The 17,813-nt window shown below is 41.8% G+C and overlaps 1 protein-coding gene across 1 annotated transcript; it reads right to left on the bottom strand.

Annotated features, from left to right (window-relative positions):
• Positions 1-367: 367 nt before the first annotated feature.
• Positions 368-2,435, bottom strand: LOC122078749 (ornithine decarboxylase-like). Its single transcript, XM_042644865.1, has one exon. The coding sequence runs from the start codon at positions 1,909-1,911 to the stop codon at positions 664-666; it is 1,248 nt and encodes a 415-aa protein (XP_042500799.1). The 5' UTR covers positions 1,912-2,435; the 3' UTR covers positions 368-663.
• Positions 2,436-17,813: the final 15,378 nt, after the last annotated feature.

Consider the following 17,813-nt stretch of genomic DNA (forward strand, 5'->3'; position numbering starts at 1 on the left):
AAGGAAACAAGAAAAGCTGAACCAGCTGGAACTCTTGAAGGATTAAGGCATGTGACTAACAAGGGATAAAATATCTCTGAAGTTTGGTTTTCTTCTCAAGACTTACTTCAACTTATTCCACAACCAAAGAAAGGAGGATGGGTTTGGCAATCCTTTTCAACATTTTGGGAAATTTACTCAAACTTTAGCAATGTTTCCTTTTATCATAAGTGTATTTATGTCGGATAATATTGCTAAAAACATACCTTTAGCCTTTAGGTGCTAGGTCTGATGTAATCCTCTATGATAATGTAAGTTCAACTATCTTAAATTAATGAACTTCATCATTGATCATAAAAAGAAAACTGTCAACACTTTACTACCCTGATTTTAGACACCAAAAAGGAAACCTACAGTATATTCCTAAAAACCCGAGGGTACATTATAAAAAAACCTGTGATGGCTAACATTTTAACAAAAGATTATACCAGATAAAGAGAACTGGTCGATTCAAGTAAAGGACTTTCTTTCCCATCAGGCTACAGAGTACACACAGACAAAAAGAAACCGAAAGCTACTTGGCTTGACGCCCCCACCTCCATACTCCATAGCCCATATAAGTCCATTGGAGAAGAGGGGAAGGGCTGTTCTTGAATCTTAGCAACTTGGGTGGGACGCCTATTGTTAACTCGGATTCGAACAGGCAAGGTGAATGGCAATGGCTGAAGTGTTGAAGCCATTGAAGTTGGACCCAGCAGACGTTGTGTAAGCACCCATGTTGGGAAACACAAGCCAGTCGTCTACCTGGAGCTCCGGTAGTTGGTGCCCCGTCAGAACTGTGTCCAGAGCATCACATGTGGGCCCAAACACCGTCGACAGATAGGTCTTCACCCCTCGACCGGTTGGGTCCAACGGCATCGCTGTCACGGTCGAATGGTTGTACAGTAAACAATTCATGGACCCATAGATCCCATCGTTGATCCAGTACTCCCTAAGGTTGCCACGTACACGCTTCCCTATAATGTTGACAGCCAAAGTGAATGCGCTCTCCGCAAAGAACCGACCCGGCTCTGATATAATGGTCAGACCCGGTTCATTTGAGAAGTATGACTCCAAAGCTTCCTCAATGATAACAGCTGCATCGTTGAAGTTGGAACCCATCGTGAAACCCCCGCCGATGTTGAGGATGCTCATGCGGGGCATGCCAAGCTCCACCGCCGTCTCGAAGGCTGCTTTAGCCGCAGATATGGCGCCATGGTAGGCGCGTGAGTGGGAAGCGCCGCTACCCACATGGAATGAGATTCCGGCGACGGCAATACCTGCAGCATGGCATGCTTGAAGGAGGGGCGTAACCTCTTCAGGCAATGCACCGTACTTGGCCCCCAATGGGGACCTTGCGCCGCTATCGTCCGGGGCCTTAAGTCGGAGCAACAGCGAACACGTTGGGTGCCACTTTCGTATCTTCTCGATTTCATCCTGAGAGTCGAAGGTTGTGAGGTTAACGCCGACAACAGCAGCGTATTTGATATGGGACTCAGCCTTACATGGGTTGGCAAAGATGATTCGATCTGGGGAGACTCCCAGTGATAACACGGCCTCGATCTCGGCCCGGCTAGCACAGTCGAAGCCAGTACCAAGAGCTGCAAGAGCACCAAGGAGGGCCGGCTCTGGATTACACTTGACAGCATAGAAGGGGCGGACATTGGGAAGGGAACGGTTCCATTTCTCCACTAGGCTAAACACCACCCCCAGGTCGAGTACGTAGAAAGGGTCTTTCTGCTCTTGTTTCTTGGAGATGATGGACTGTATCAAATTGGTTAGACCATTCTCTGATAAGCTGGTTACCATCTTCCCTTTCACCCCCGGCGCAGCCAAGACTGACCGGAGGACCTCATGGCTTGAACTCACTGCTTGCATTTGATCACTGTCCATGGAGAAAGGGTAAAGTATCAAGAAAGGGCACACACACTTTGGAAGCTGTTTTAACTTCTAATTAACTTCTAACCTCCTTGAAGTGTATATATAGAGAGACAGAGAGGAAGAAGAAGAAGAAGAAGAAGGGGTTACCCAAAGGGGTACCGCCGCCTCAACACACGGCACCACCACTAGGTGGTGGTTAAAAAAAATCCTTAAAGGCGGTCTATGATTGTGCTACTTTTTGATCTTTCGAGAATCAGCACAAAGGCTCGTACAAGGGTTCAGGGAGGTTGTAATGTTAGTGTTATACGTATCTGTCTACCTTCCATTCACTTGGAAGAAGAAACGGAAAACCGATCGGATTGGTAACCCCATAAAGGTCGAATTTTTGCCGTTAAAGAAAATACCCAGATCGATTCAGTCTTTAACAGCTGTGTTTGTGCGTGATGTATGAGATAATCTTTTGCCACTTCTCTCATCTCAGAGCGTCCATGGCGTGATCTTCCTTTCGCGTTCCTCTTGAGACAGAAGTCGAATTGGGGAAAGGTTTCGAGTTCGAATGTGACAATAGCTCAGGCAATTGCTGTGGGACCCATCCAAATAGAAATGCTGCAATCTCCGAAAGTGGATCTAAGCTATCTAATGTGTTTGGTTACCATTTAAAGTAAAAGTGAAGTTTGATGCAAAGGAAATTCAAAATTCAACGATTCCTTCTCTTTTCCCCTCTTCCAAACGTGTGCACAACGCGGAAAGTGCGAATGAGAATCGAGAATTGAGAATTGAGATGTGATGATATCTTGATTCGGTTCTGGCTGTTCGCCATCCAATATATAAAAAACGTGGGATAATGCTGATGGATTGGTTAGAATCTAAAGTAACTTGTGCTAATCCTCCTATAATATAGAATGAAACTCTAGTTCTATCATAGAGTCTGGATTCTCTCTCCCATTTGAGACTATTCTCACATGGGACCTACTGTTCATGGAAAATGGATCTTACGTATCAAAGATCAGTTAGCACCCCATCAATAGTGGATTTTCATGTGAGAATGGTTCCCGGATACATGGAAATCCACCACTGTCAATTGGTGCAAAACCCACCCTTGGCACACGAGACCCACACTCAGTGTATAAAGGATTTCCATGTGAGAATTGTTTCCCCATTGATATCCACCATTGTTCAGTGGGTGCAGAACCCACCTTCGTCGCACAAGACCCATACCCCATGAACAGTGGAGATTCCATGAGGGGACCATCCATTAGATTCCATCAATCTAAAGTGTCAATAGCTGAGAACATGCTCTGCTTCTCGACTTCTCGCCGAACCATTGCTGTACTTGTGGATCATTGTGAAAGATTCTTGGATTTTCTCTAGCCATTGGACCAGTATCATGCTCTCATTTTATGGTAAAATCTCTGCAATATAAACATTGGAGTGATATTCCATTCCTTATTTTTTTTCCTTTTGCCTTTTCGCCTTTTGAGATTCTGTTATCTGCATGAGCTTTTGAAGCCTCCATGGCTGATCAAGCACATTGTGAATCAGCCATAGAGGTGTGTATGTGATTGTCCATGTCAGAATCACCTTCACATAACCAAAAAATTTCTAAAAAACTTAATCAAAATTTTTAGGACATCCATTATTCCAACACCAAAATTTTATCAAATGGAACGAATTGGTCTTCTGTTTTTTAAGTTGCTTGAGGACAAGGCAAAATAATGGTTCCCCCACCTCCCCCTCTCTTTATTCGATGAAGATAACCAACCACTAACATGCTTTAACTTTTGTTTTCTTCCGACAGATCACTAACATGCTCTATTTTACTTGATCTTGATCCTTCCCTTACTCCCCACCGTCCCTTCCCTTTTCTTGATGGTATGGGTAGCCCGGGAACCTAGACTTTAGAGGGTCTTTGAAAAGTTGCAATTTTATTTTCCTTTTATTAATATATGATACACTTAAAACCATTACTTAGCCACTATTTCTAGTAGAAAAATCTATTTCTTAGGGTTGAATATTAGAAATTCATCAAAAATAAAATGGTGTCCGGATGACACCTTTGCAGTACCTTATTTTATTCTTAAAATTTATTTAATGCAAGGATAAAAAAGAGTTTTCAAAAAATTAGAAGTCCTTTTATGTGAAAATGATAGTATTTGTCTTCAATGCCAAAAAAAAGAAAAGAAAAGAAAAGAAAAGAGTATTATACTAAAAGGGAAAAAAAAAAAGATTTATAGGAATATCAAACTTATCCAAGTATATATATACAGACATAAAACTCACGAATTTACTAATTTTAGGAGAATTTAACCTGATTACATATTTTGACTTCATTCTGAGAAATTTTCTAGTCCACAGGACAAAAAGTGTTGAACTGCTTTAATAAACGACTAATATTCACATATTGGATTTTTCCGATTCTTAACAAGGTTACTGTTGTAAAATGAGTACTGGATACAAATAGTATTCTTACAAAAGTTTAGATATGAGCAACCAGAAAACTATAAATAAGTTCCACAATCTCGGAGAGTGATTGCTGCTAGTCGTCAACTGCTGTTTATAGCTGGTCCAGGCGGTCCCCCCACGACATGACTGTTCCTCCGAGGAGTTTAATGGATTCATCGATTTGATGGAGTCAGGTGCCTTTTGCCATAGCTCTCAACGAAAGCACCAAATGATACTCTCACTGAGAAATTATACCAAGAAATGCTAGCTTCGAGGGTAGTAACCTCCTAAAAAGAAGAAGATGAGAGATTGATTTCATTCCGCTTTTTCTTCCTTACCTAGATTACATATATAGGCCTTCCTATAACTGATTATATCCATTGATAAAATATTCCCACCCAATCATCCTCAAACAACCTACTATGACGTTTAACTGAATTCTTCCTTGCAATTTCGTTCATATGCCACATAATCCTTTAACAATGACGATCGTTTCTTGCTCCTCATTGTGCGTCGTGGCTCAGCTGGAGAGGCTCTTTCTATGTCATCAATAGAGATGTTTGTGGGCCCTTCTTGTGGTTGAGCCGTACCACAATACCGCCCCTTTGCCTTCTTAATTTCAGATTCAAGGGTAGGGAGATTTTATTATCAAGTTGATATCCTAGTTATTTGATTTTCCAGTATTACAATATTTTTATAGGATCCCCTACTAGATCAGTGTATTAGGTGGTTGATAGTCCATAATGTAATTAAAATACAAAGAACACTCAAAGAATAACAGAGAGAGAGAGAGAGAGAGAGAGAGAGAGAGAGACTTGCAAGTAGTGGTGAAGTCATTAGGGGCTTTGAAGACTAGCAGAGAGGGAGTGTACAGTGACATTCTGTAGTTGATCAGACTCATCGAAGTAGGCTAGGGTTCCATTGGGGATGATGTCACCAACAACGATGGATGCCATTTGCAAAAAAATGGATTCAATGATTTTGATTTGAGGTCAAGTTTAGAGTTGAAGAAGCAAAGCTTCTATAGTTATACAGTCGTAGTGCAGTGACAACCGGATAACGAGCTTCAAAGAGAGTCAAACTGAAAAGTTTCTCTTTATAATATAATATTAGGATGAGTCGATGTTACAATCCCATATCTGCTTATGGGGGCTGATCTTATATCGGTTTCCTATGGGAATTGATGTGGATTGATATGGTCTTGCATCTCTTCACGTTGTGACTTGATTTATGGGGTTGAGTTCTTCCAGGACCGTATCAGTGGTATCAGAGCAGCCGATCCTCGGCTCAATCAACGTACAGAATGGGTGACCTGGTGCCAGAGTGGCAACTGCTAGGAAAGGGCTACTTGTTGCCAGGATGAAACCTTGGAGCGAAGTGAAATCCGATTAAAAAGAGCTACCTGATCGGGAGTGGGCCACCGTGGACGTCGGGTTCAGAAGCATGATGGTATGCTATGATCCCATATCATACCGCTTCCCACAGTAGAGCAGGTGGCTGATATCTTCACTAAATCGCTTCCCAAAGATCAATTTGAGTTCCTTAGACAGAAGTTGGGAGTGGTGGTTCTTTCAAAACACTAGTGGTGTTATTTTATGGTTGTCCTTGTTGGCAACCCTGCCACGTCGCGATGATGACCTGGCCAGCTTGGGTGACATGGATGAAAATGATGACATGACAGTGTCTTGTGTCACCGATGAGATAACAAAACTCCTTGGTATGCATGGAATGGTTTGATACATCTTTAGTATGTGGTGCGGGTTTCTGGGTCAAAACTGGTAAAATTGACCTATTTACGCTTGGGGGCATTTTTGGCAGTGAAAATGACATTTTTGGAAGATCGTTTCTTCATAAAAAATAAATATTGTAATTTATCTAGTCTAGTGCATCTGATTTTGTCACATTCTGATACCGTATGAAGAAGTTACAACATTTGTGACAGTCGAGGGCAGTTTCGGCATTGAAGATGAATTTTTTAAAGGAAGTGTTCTCCATGTAAAAATACAAAAAAAATCCAATCTTTCCAACGGTTCTAATTTCATCACGTTCTGATTCCGTTTGAGAAAGATGCGTCATTGGAGAGGTCTAGGGGTATTTTGGTCTTTTTACATGGATGAGTCAGATGATTGAGTCTTTTGAAAAGTCGTAGAGCATCCAGTTACGGCTCTAACGCACTTCATTTTATCTTGATTAGATATCGTATGAAAAAGTTATAAGTGTTTCCGTAAAGCTAGTTCGAAAATCCAAACAAAAAATCCATCAGTTGCTCTCGGTTTGGGTGGATTTTTCGGAATTTATTTTTGAAATTTGAAGGGATTTTATGTAAATTTAAGATTTTGAAGGTCTGAGTTGCAGGGGGTCTTTAAGCACTGAAATATATGGAGGCAGGGGCTTGATTGTAATAAAAGAGAGTATAGGATTGTGAAATGGACGGTCCAGATTCGACCACGTAGGCTTGATTCCCATCTAAGAGTGCTCCCGAATTGGCGTTGGATCGGGCGCTTAATATGCTTGCGCAAGATTTTCCATTGGTCGGATTTATCAAGAACCATATGCTGGTGCTGCACATGATTGAGGATGCTACGGTGTTACGCACATGCAAAAACTGGCATAGATAGATGCTGTTTCTCAAGATCTCATGAGATCTTATTTAAACCAGATCTGAAGATCTCAATCCAAGGGCTGCGAGTAGCCTATACTTTATGAGAATAGCCGACAACCCTCCGTGAATCATGCTGATCTAACTAATAGGATGTCGACAATGTTTCTGACCGCTGACGTAACGTTGACCACCTACGTCATCATGACGTCATATGATTTTAGATCTACGGTTCATATTTACTATCCGTTATGGGAATCCGAGGGCTCATATTATTAGATAATCTTTGATGAGATCTACGGCCAGATTTGCGCCCCTGTTGTGCATGCCACCAACGTAGCCTACGCCACTCCTACGAAGATTCCATTTCAGGCTATTTCATTGCTCCAACTTCAAATTGTCATATCTCTCTCATTTTAACTCGGATTTGGGTAAACTAAGTTGTTACTTCTTCGTTTTTTCAAGCCCTACACTATGGAAGCAAGAAAAATGAGTTTTGAGTGAAGGAAGACTATGATTTTGGTAAGAGAAGCTTCCCCCTCTTTGTTGGTCCTTGAATGAACCTGAATACTTGTTGATAAATGTTCTTAGGCCATTAAAGGAGGTAAAAGAGGTGGTTGAAGTGTGTTAATGATACATTAACTCAAAGCCAAGGAGGAAGAGAAGAAAGCAAGGATGTGTTTGCTTTGAAGAGCAAGAAGCTAAGGAGAGAGAAGGTGTGAGCACCAAACTTGTCAGTACAAGTTTCCAGTCATCCCAGGAAATCGGTTGTGAGATTCTCTAACCTTTGATTTTACATTATATGCATGTATGTATGTTAGGGTTAGTTGTGGATGTAGAAAAATTACCGAGCCTCATAAAAATCCTGTGTTGTGGGTGCTTCTTGTTTGTATTTTATATTGAAGTACGTGAAATGTGAAATGGGTGTGCACACTTGGAAGTGCCTATAAGAGGCAGAGTGTGCATACGACTGTGTGCAAACAGGGATAGGTATATCAGGTTTTTCTTAGCCAGACATTAGTTAGTTTTTGGGGATCAGAATTAGACTCACTGATTCACCCCCCTCCCAGTGACTGCCGGGTTACAGCAATTGCTATCAGAGCTGATACTCAGAAACAGTTTGATCAACAACTGAGTGATCCAAAGGCAGTGGCAGTGACAGTATGGTAGGTGAAGGTCATTCAGGACATGCACCAAAGTTTGATGGATCTGATTTTATCTTGTGGAAGAGGAGATTGCAGTCGTATCTAGGTTCACTAGGTTATGATGTTTGGGCATCAATTTTTATTAGGTACAAGGAACCTGAAGGAGGCCCAGTTGATAATGAAGCTAAGAAGGCTTATTGTTACAATCACAAGGCTGTGAATGTAATATTCTCAACATTGGATAAGAGTGTCATAAACAAGGTAGTGGATTGTGACTCGGCCAAAGATATCTGGGGAAGACTACAGAGCATTTATGAAGAAGATGAAAAGATAAGGAAAACAAAGCTTCAAACCTTCAGAGGCCAGTTTGAAAGTCTACTAATGCAAGAGGGAGAGAATATTGACACCTATATGACCAAGGTAAATGAAGTGGTCAACTCTATTCGGGGTCTGGGAGCCAATCTAGAGGATTTAGTTGTTTGTCAAAAAATCCTGAGATCTTTGTTGCCCAAGTATGACTCCAAGGTATCAGCTATTGAAGAGGCAAAGGACCTAGACACTATCACTCTTGATCAAGTGCATGGCACTTTCACAACTCTTGAAATGAGATGGAAAAAGGGCAAGTCCACCGACAAACAAGCTGCTTTCAAAGCAATGAAAAATTTGAAAATCAAGGAGAAGAAGAAGCAGTCTGTGAAGGATACTGATGAGAGTGAAGATGAGGTTACAGTTCATTTCACTAGAAAGTTGAAAAGGGGAACAGGAAAATATAAGGACAAGTTGCCTTTCAAATGCTTCAACTGTGGAAGGGTTGAACATTTTGCAGCCAAGCGTCCTAACCAAGGAAAAATAGAAAGTGATGAAGATGAAAGTGAAAAGAAAAGTCATTTCAAGAGAAAGAAGAAATTCTTCTCAAACAGATATAAAAAATGTAAGGACAAGAAGAAAACTTTGGTTTCTAAGAAATACAGTGACACATCTGATGAAGAGTCTGAAGAATCATCTAATGATGAAGATGATGAAGCTATGATCATGGTCTCAATAGATATAGAAGAAAACAAAGAAGATTCTTCTAACAAGGAATATTTTACATAAGAAGAAGAGGAAGATGAAAAATCACATCTAGAAGCTAAACTCATAGTTGCCCTCAGAGAGCTTAAAAGAGAAAGGAAGAAAGTGAAAAAAGTCACTCAAGACCTTAAGGGGTAAGAACTAATAGTTCTTGAGTTGAGAGATCAAGCCAATAAGTCAAGGAAGACTTTAGATGATCTTGAGTATCAACTCTCACAGAAGACCATTGACTGCAACACTCTTGAGTTAGAGAAAGTGGCTTTGAAAGCACAACTAGAGGAGTAATATGAGATTCTTGCACAATTTGATGGATATGCAGATGAGCTAGCCTTATTAAAGGCTAAGGTTGAAGACTATGGGAGAACTGAGATTGAGAGAGAAGGCTTAGAAAATGAAGATGTTAAAGATGACTCTACTCCAAAAGAGCATCCAAGTAGTAAGAAGCTTAATGACATTATCAATGCTCAAAGACCTACTCACATCAAATTTGGGCTTGGATTTGTTGGGGAATCTTCCAAAAATACCAAGGCAAATGATAAGAGAATAGTACATAATCCTATCAAAGTCAATGATAGGAATGCTCAAAGAGGAAAGGCATATGTTACTACTGCTGGTAATGTCAAGAAAGCAGTACAAAAAGATAAAGTGTAGACTGGTCCAATCAGAAGAGAAAATCCATTTATATTCTATAAGACTAACCATGCTAGACAACCACAGTTGGCGAGGCTAAGTAGAAGAGCAGAGAGCTATGGATACAGTTAAGGTCCTCAACAGAGACTTAGAGCATTTGACAACTTTAGAGCTCCTTACAGATGGCAGATGGAACCTGTGATACAGAGGTACACCTTTCAAGGTTATTGTTACAAATGCAACAATTTTGGACACAAGATCTCAGATTGTAAGTTCAACATTGGTCCAAGGAGTTATGTGGACAGAAATCCTTTTACACCCCTTATGGAGGAAACAGTTGAATGTTACAGATGCAACAACCTTAGACATATTGCAATGAATTGTAAAACCATGTTTCCCCCACAAAGACAGGAGAATAGAGGTAAGCAGAGAGTTTTCAGAAACATAGAAGATGATGAGATGGAGAGACAGTTCTCAAGACAGAAGAAAGCAAAGAAATCTCAATCTGTCAAGAAAGTCAGGGTTCAGAGAGAGAGAGAGAGAGTAAAAGATGAAGAAGATGCAGTAGCATTTGTTATTCAGAGAGCTTTCAAGGCTCAAGGAGACTCTACTCCATGGATTCTTGATAGTGGTTGCTCAAGCCACATGACAGGAGATAAGGAAATGTTTGAACAATTGCATGACTTTGAAGGTGGATTTGTAAAGTTTGGCAATAATAATGGTGCCAGAATTATAGGGAAGGGGTCCATAAGTCTGAACCATAGGAAGGTGAAATCCCTTGATGTCTTGTATGTTGAAGGGCTCAAACACAATCTTCTCAGCATCAGTAAAATTTGTGACAAAGGGCATGAAGTAACTTTCACTAGTAAATGGTGTGAGATAAGAAGATCAAGCAATGAAAAGGTTGTAGCTACTGGACAGAGAACTTCAGGGAACTTGTACACTTTGACAGAGTTAGAGAAAGATTCTTGTATGGTCAGCATAGATGATGAGACATGGTTGTGGCATAGAAGACTTGGGTATATTGGTTTCAAGAACCTTGCCAAGATTTCTTCAAAGAAGGCAGTGAGAGATGTTCCTAAGTTGAAGAAGCTCTCCAATCCTATATGTGCATCTTGTCAGAAGGGAAAGCAAACCAGAATCTCTTATAAGTCTAAAGAGTACTATTCTAGTTCTCCATTGCAGTTGATTCACACAGACCTATGTGGTCCTATGAGGACACCTAGCACCTCAGGAGAGAGAAACATCATGTTGTTTGTTGATGATCATTCAAGAATGGTGTGGGTGATGTTCTTGAAACATAAGTCAGAGGCTGTAGAAAGATTTAAGATCTTTAAGAAGCAAGTTGAGAATTAGACAAAGAAGAAGATAAAGTGTCTGAGATCTGATAGAGGAGGTGAGTATAGTTGGGATGATTTTGAAGAATACTGCTATGAGCATGGTATCAGGAAACAAACTTCAGCTCTAAGAACAACCCAACAGAATGGTGTTGCAGAGAGAAAGAATAGAACAATGCAGGATATGGCTAGAACAATGTTGGTAGAGAATGACATGGGTAAAAAGTTACGGAAGGAGGTAGTTCTAACTGCAATGTACATCTATAACAGATGTATGTTGAGACCTCATGAAATCAAGACTCCATATGAAATCTGGTTTGGAAGAAGGGCTACAGCAAGACACTTCAAGGTCTTTGATAGCAAGTGTTACATAAAGAACACAACCCAAGATTTGGGTAAGTTTGATGATAGGGCTGATGAGGGTATATTTTTAGGCTATTCTACTTCAAGTAAGGCCTATAGATGCTACAACAACAGACATGGAAAAATTGTAGAGAGTGCTAATGTCACAGTTGATGAAAAAAAGGGATATTCCTTCAGGCTCAGGAATTGAACTTCCAAAATTTGAAGATCTTAATGATGAGAATGACCTGGTTGATAGTAGACCCAAAAGCAAAGATGAGATTGATGTTGAACAGGATGAGGTAGATTCAAATAAGCAGAGGAGACACAACAGAGTTGATCAACAGGAAATAGATGAGTTAATCATTGGTGACCCCACTGTAGGTGTTCAGACTAGAAGAATGAAGACCAACACATACTCTCTTCTTTCGAAGATTGAACCAAAAACTGTTGATGAAGCAAGCAATGATAAGAGTTGGATGAAGGCCACGAATGAAGAACTTGATCAGATAGAGAAGAATCACACTTGGGATCTAATCCCTAGGCCAGTTGACAAGAATGTGATTGGTACTAAATGGGTTTTCAGAAACAAACTCAATGAAGATGGTCAAGTGGTGAGGAACAAAGCAAGACTTCTATGCAAAGGGTATGCTCAAGTGGGAGGCATTGATTTTGAGAAAACTTTTGCTCCAGTGTAAGACTTGAGGCTATCAGAATGTTCTTGGCTTTGTCATTGTACAAGGGGTTCAAGGTTTATCAGATGGATGTTAAATCAGCTTTCCAAAATAGAAACTTGGAAGAGGAGGTTTACATAGAGCAGCCTGATGGGTTTCAACTGAGTGATGACCCCACTCTTGTGTGCAGATTGAAGAAGGCATTGTATGGTTTGAAACAAGCTCCAAGGGTATGGTACTCCAGATTGGACTCTTACTTGTGCAAGTTGGGGTTTCAAGAAAGGATTAGTGGACAGTAATCTCTACATCAGAACTGAAAAAAACAGTCAGCTTGTGGTGATTGTGTATGTAGATGATATCATATTTGGGGGTTACAAAGACGAGTTATGCAAAGATTTTGTAATGAGGATGCAAGATGAGTTTGAGATGTCCATGCTGGGTGAACTATCATTCTTCTTGGGTTTGCAGATCAGTCAGAAGAAATAAAATATCTTCATATCTCAGTCCAAATATGTGAGGGAGATGTTAAAGAGATTCACCATGGAGGATTGCAAGCCAGTTAGTACACCTATGATGATTGGGTGTAAGTTGAGCAAGGAAGATGACTCTCCATCAGTTGACCACACCTCGTATAGGTCAATGATTGGTAGCCTATTATATCTGACAGCTACTAGGCTTAACATCTTACAAGCTGTGTGTATGGTAGTCAGATTCCAAGCAGGACCAAAAGAGACACACGTGGCAGTAGTGAAGAGAGTTTTCAGATATCTAAAAGGGACTAGTGAGTTTGGGTATGGTATCCGAAAGTCAAGAGTTTTAGTTTGTCAGCCTTTTCAAATGCAGATTGGGATGGATGTGTAGATGACAGGAAGAGCACCAGTGGTGGTGCATTCTATTTGGAGAGCAACTTGGTGGCATGGCATAGTAAGAAGCAAGAGTCAGTCTCTTTTTCAACTGCAGAGGCATAATACATTGCAACTACATCTTGTTCTACATAAGTGTTATGGATGAAGCAGATGTTGAAGGATCTGAGTGTGGAGGTTGAGCAGGCAGTGCCTGTGATACCCTACTTTTTAAACCCGGTCTAATTACACGGTTGACTTGATTTAACCATGCAGGACCCGAACCGGAGAGGGTTAAGGCGGGTTCCTTATGGACCATGATGGCAAGGGTAACTTTGAACATCGGTTGGCCGGACAAGTCCGAGTCAGTGCCAGAGGAGACGGGTGTACCCAAGTCATATACATGCACATATCATAAGGCCATGTATGGATAAAGCAGGTATATAGCCGTATCCTAAAGCGTATACGTATAATATACCTTAAGCCGAGAGTGAGATTCGTGCCGAGAGTCGAATTCCATCAAAATCTCACTTGTTGGCCAATTTTCGACCCTCAGGTGGGCGGTCACAGGTGGGCTCATCCGCCCACCTGAGTGACCCACCCATGTGTTACTAATGGTTTTCAGGAAGTATAAATAGTTATTATTATGTTTTTCATATCTCATTTATTACACTGAATAGTTGGTGAGAAAAGTTAAGAGGAGAGAAAAGAAGGGAGAAAAGAGAACGAAGAAGAAGAAAGGGGAAGAAAGAGGAAGAAGAAATGGATTTAAGCGGCACCAAGGTTTGATCTTCCCATTCCGACACTGGAAGAGTGATCTCCAACACGAGATCTACGTTTAGAGGTGAGCAAAGGCTATGTTCTTAAACTTTCACCAAACCCAAATAAAACCCTTGATTTGGGTAGAGTTTCTTGAGGTCTTGTAGATTCTCCTTGAGATGATGAATCTAAAGTTTAATAGATGGTTTATGTGTTGATTTTGAAGGATTTGAAGAAGTGTTTCCATGGTTGGAGGAGCATTGGTGATTTGAAGTGATTTTGGGGTTTTTGAAAGAGTTCTTGAGCAAAGAAGATAAGATGGCTTCCATTCCTTAAATCTGACCTAGATCTAGGTTAGAACCATCTTATGAGACCTTGAATGTGTGGAGAATGGGTTTGGAAAAGCCCCATTTGATTCCCCAAAGGTTAGGGAAGGTTTCGGAGAAAATGGTATTTTTCCGCCAAGATCGGTGGGCTAAGGACCGGTGGGCCAAATGGCCCGCCTGAGGGCACCCTCCTGAGAGGACAGGCCCTCGGGGCCAACCGGCTAGCCCCTACCGGTGGGTCGACTGGTGGGCCAACCTGCCCATCGGTCCTAGCAGGCCCTCAGCCTGCATCGGTGGGCCCCTACCGGTGGGCTGATCGACGGGCCGATCTGCCCACCGATCATGACCGGTGGGTCAGGACAGGTGGGCTGTCCGACCCACCCGAGAGGCTCCCAACATGATTTTTACGTCCGAATGGACCCAAAACGGACGTGCGACCCTCTTTTAGGCTTCTAAACATGATTTTATCATCAAATCTTGTTAGTTTTGACCCCAAAGTGGTGAAATACTAACCCCATTCACTTATGGTAGGTTCACCAAAACTTATGCTTCTTGCACCGGATCTCACCCGTACCGGACGTGAGTCTTTGTACAGTGCAGGTAAGTGGGGAGAGGACGTTTGGCCTTATTTTAAGGCTTGTTTGGCATTCATTTAATTGTATTTAGACTAGCTATGTCATCATGCAAATTATATGTAGCTTAGCCATCCTCATATTATTATGACATGTGTGTTGTGTTTATTTTCTCAATGTCAAATGATGATGTGATTATTTGATGAATGATGACATCATTATGTATAATGCATTAATAAACTAGATGCCGTAGTCAGCTTGGAAACGAGTGCATTGGTGGCCCGTGGAATGGGACGTGGTGGTACTATGCAATCGTACTATGTCATATAGGAGCATGCGGTGTAGGATTATCATCTTCCCGTGCTACGACCCTTCCCAACAGGGGTTGAGGTGTTGGATTACTATTTGGGGGGAAGCAGTGGTCACGGTTGTCAGGTCACTGTGGCGGTTAGACATACGCCCGGCTGGTCATTAGGACAGTCGGCAACCCCGGTGGTATATTCAAGAGGGCCAATCGTACTGCTTTTAAATTGCTGGAGTCAACACTTTTATTTTCTGTCATTTACTTTTATGTTGAGAGCCGGTGGTTGGCATGCTTTACTTTTCTGAGTACTCACGGTGGGCCTTCTCCGATAGCCCTATGGGCGTATCACTGGATGGAGTTCGCGGCTTGTACCTAGAGTATACGCGCACTGTGGTTGTAGTAGCACTAAACCAAAGACTTAGTAATGTTGTTTAGGTGGATGTGATGAAAAATGAATTGCATAGCATATAGTGTATATGGTTGTGATTGTTGTGTGGACTGTTGTGTGGTCCTCCTTTTCACTTACTGAGCTAGTGAGCTCATCCCACGTGTACATCTCTTTTAGATGATTTTACAGGTCACCAGCCTGAGGATCAAGGGTCGGGCCCCACAGATGAATTCCCCGAAGAGGATTGGTGGGTCCCCGAGGACCTATGAGCACGACACGGATTGCACGTGCTAGGGCTATGCTGTGGGACCACAGCAGTGACTCCATACATGGTTACTTTTTTATTCTTGTGATGATCCCTTTTGTGAACTTGATACATGAATTGTTATTCTTTTTGTGTAAATATCATGCCTGCGGGCCCACATGTATTTATCCGTGTACTACAATTTGGGTATCAAGTATATTGGGGATATTTACAAGTAAATTAAGTCTTCCGCTGAACTGTTGAACATTATCTTAGTTGTGTGTATGCTGTGGTTGAATACTGTATCAGATGATCCTGGCGGGTTTGGGTTAACTGGGGTTAACCCTGTCACTGGTCCGGTTCTGTGTGAACGGGGTGTGAGAACAGTGGTATCAGAGCCTGATGCTCTATGCACTCACAGCATACCATATAGACCCTATAGAATCTATAATAGGAAATGGGATTGGGTAAATGTAAAAACTTTAAAGAGTTGAAAGCCAAAGAAAGGAAGTAATAATAATGGTTGCATTTAGTTAATGCATTTCATGGCATGCATGAGAGAAAGGTACTTGGAAACAATAAAGGATTAGTTAATTGATGTCATTACCCATCGAGTACGAATTTAACGAAATTTAGGCAGCATAACGGCGCAAAACAAGATTTCTAAAAATTTTTCACACAGACGCCTAATAAACAACATATATATATATCAATGATCATAATTAACAAATGACGCCACAACTAAACTACATAAGTTATCAAACATACAAAATTCGCCACAAACCACCAACAAAACATAACACCCCATAAGTAAGTCCAATGACAGATACAATACAAAGAATGAGAAAAGAAAGAAAAATATAATAAGAGCGACAACATGGAAATAAGTGAGAAGCTGGTGTGGACGGATGAGCTCAGTCCTCAAAGATCATCGTCATCGTCCAATACTATTACTCCGTTCCTCCGAGGTCTCGAGCTAACGTTGAGTCGACGGTCGTAGTAGTCAAACCTTGAGTTCACCAGCTGTACGTCCCTCCGAAGTCGGAAAAAATCTGATGAAATGGCATTGGCCGTGGTATCCAAGTCCTGGCCCAATCTGAGGAAGGAACTCTGTAATACCTGCTTCCTAAACCCGGTCTGATTTTGCGGTTGAACCGGTTTAACCGTCCAGGGACCGAACCAGAGGGAGTTAGAGCGGGTTCCTTATAGGCTATGATGGCAAGGGTGACCTTAAACACCGGTTGGCCCGATAAGTCTGAGCCCGTGCCAGAAGAGACGGGAGTGCCCAAGCCGTGTACATGCACCTACCATAAGGCCATGTATGGATAAAGTAGGTATTATAGCTATATTTTAAGGTATATACGTATACTACATCGTATACCAGGGGTGGGGTTCGCGCCATGCCCGAACTCTGTCAAAATCCCAAGCTTTGGCCCTCAGGTGGGCGGATAGGTGGGTGCACCCACCCACCTGAGTGACCCATCCATGTGCACTATTCATTTATTTATGAAGTATATATATAGCATTTATGAGTTTCTTTTCTTTTCATTTATGACACCCCGTACGTTGGTGAGAATAGAAAAGAGGAGAGAGAAAAGAAAGGGAAGAAGAAGGGAAGAGAAGGAAGAGGAAGATGAGAAGGATTTCAGCGGTGCCGAAGCTTGATCTTCCCATTCTGGTGCCGAAAGAGTGATCTCCAACTCTAGATCTACATTTGGAGGTAAGCAAAGTCGGGTTCTTTGAACATTCACCATACCCAAGCTTAAACCCTTAATTCGAGTAGGGTTTCTTGAGATCTTGTAAATCCCCTTTTGATATGATGAATCTAAGGTTTAATAGATGATTTATGTGTTGATCTTGAAGGATTTTAAGAGGTATTGACAAGGTGGAAGAAGCATTGTGGGTTTGAAGTGATTTGGAGGGTTTGAAGTTGTTCTTGAGCAAAGAAGGTAAGATGGTTTCCCATCCCTTGAATCTAACCAAGATCTAGGTTAGAACCATCCTATAAGACCTTGAAGGTGTGAAGAATGGGTTGGGAAAAGCCCCATTTGAATCCCCAAAGAATGGGGGAAGTTGGGAAGAAACAACAGGTTTCTCGCCAAGACCGGTGGGTGGAACCGGTGGGCCCCTACCCGCCTGTGGGCACCTACCTGAGAGGGCAGGGGCCTTTGGGCACGACCGGTGGGCCCAACTGACGGGCCAACCGGTGGGTAGGACCGGTGGGCCAGACAGCCCACCT

The sequence above is a fragment of the Macadamia integrifolia genome, chromosome 5, assembly GCF_013358625.1.
Source record: "Macadamia integrifolia cultivar HAES 741 chromosome 5, SCU_Mint_v3, whole genome shotgun sequence".
NCBI lineage: Eukaryota > Viridiplantae > Streptophyta > Magnoliopsida > Proteales > Proteaceae > Macadamia > Macadamia integrifolia.

Excerpts from the sequence above, each read along its gene's own strand:
- LOC122078749 (XM_042644865.1), bottom strand. The coding sequence starts at position 1,911 with ATGGACAGTGATCAAATGCAAGCAGTGAGTTCAAGCCATGAGGTCCTC.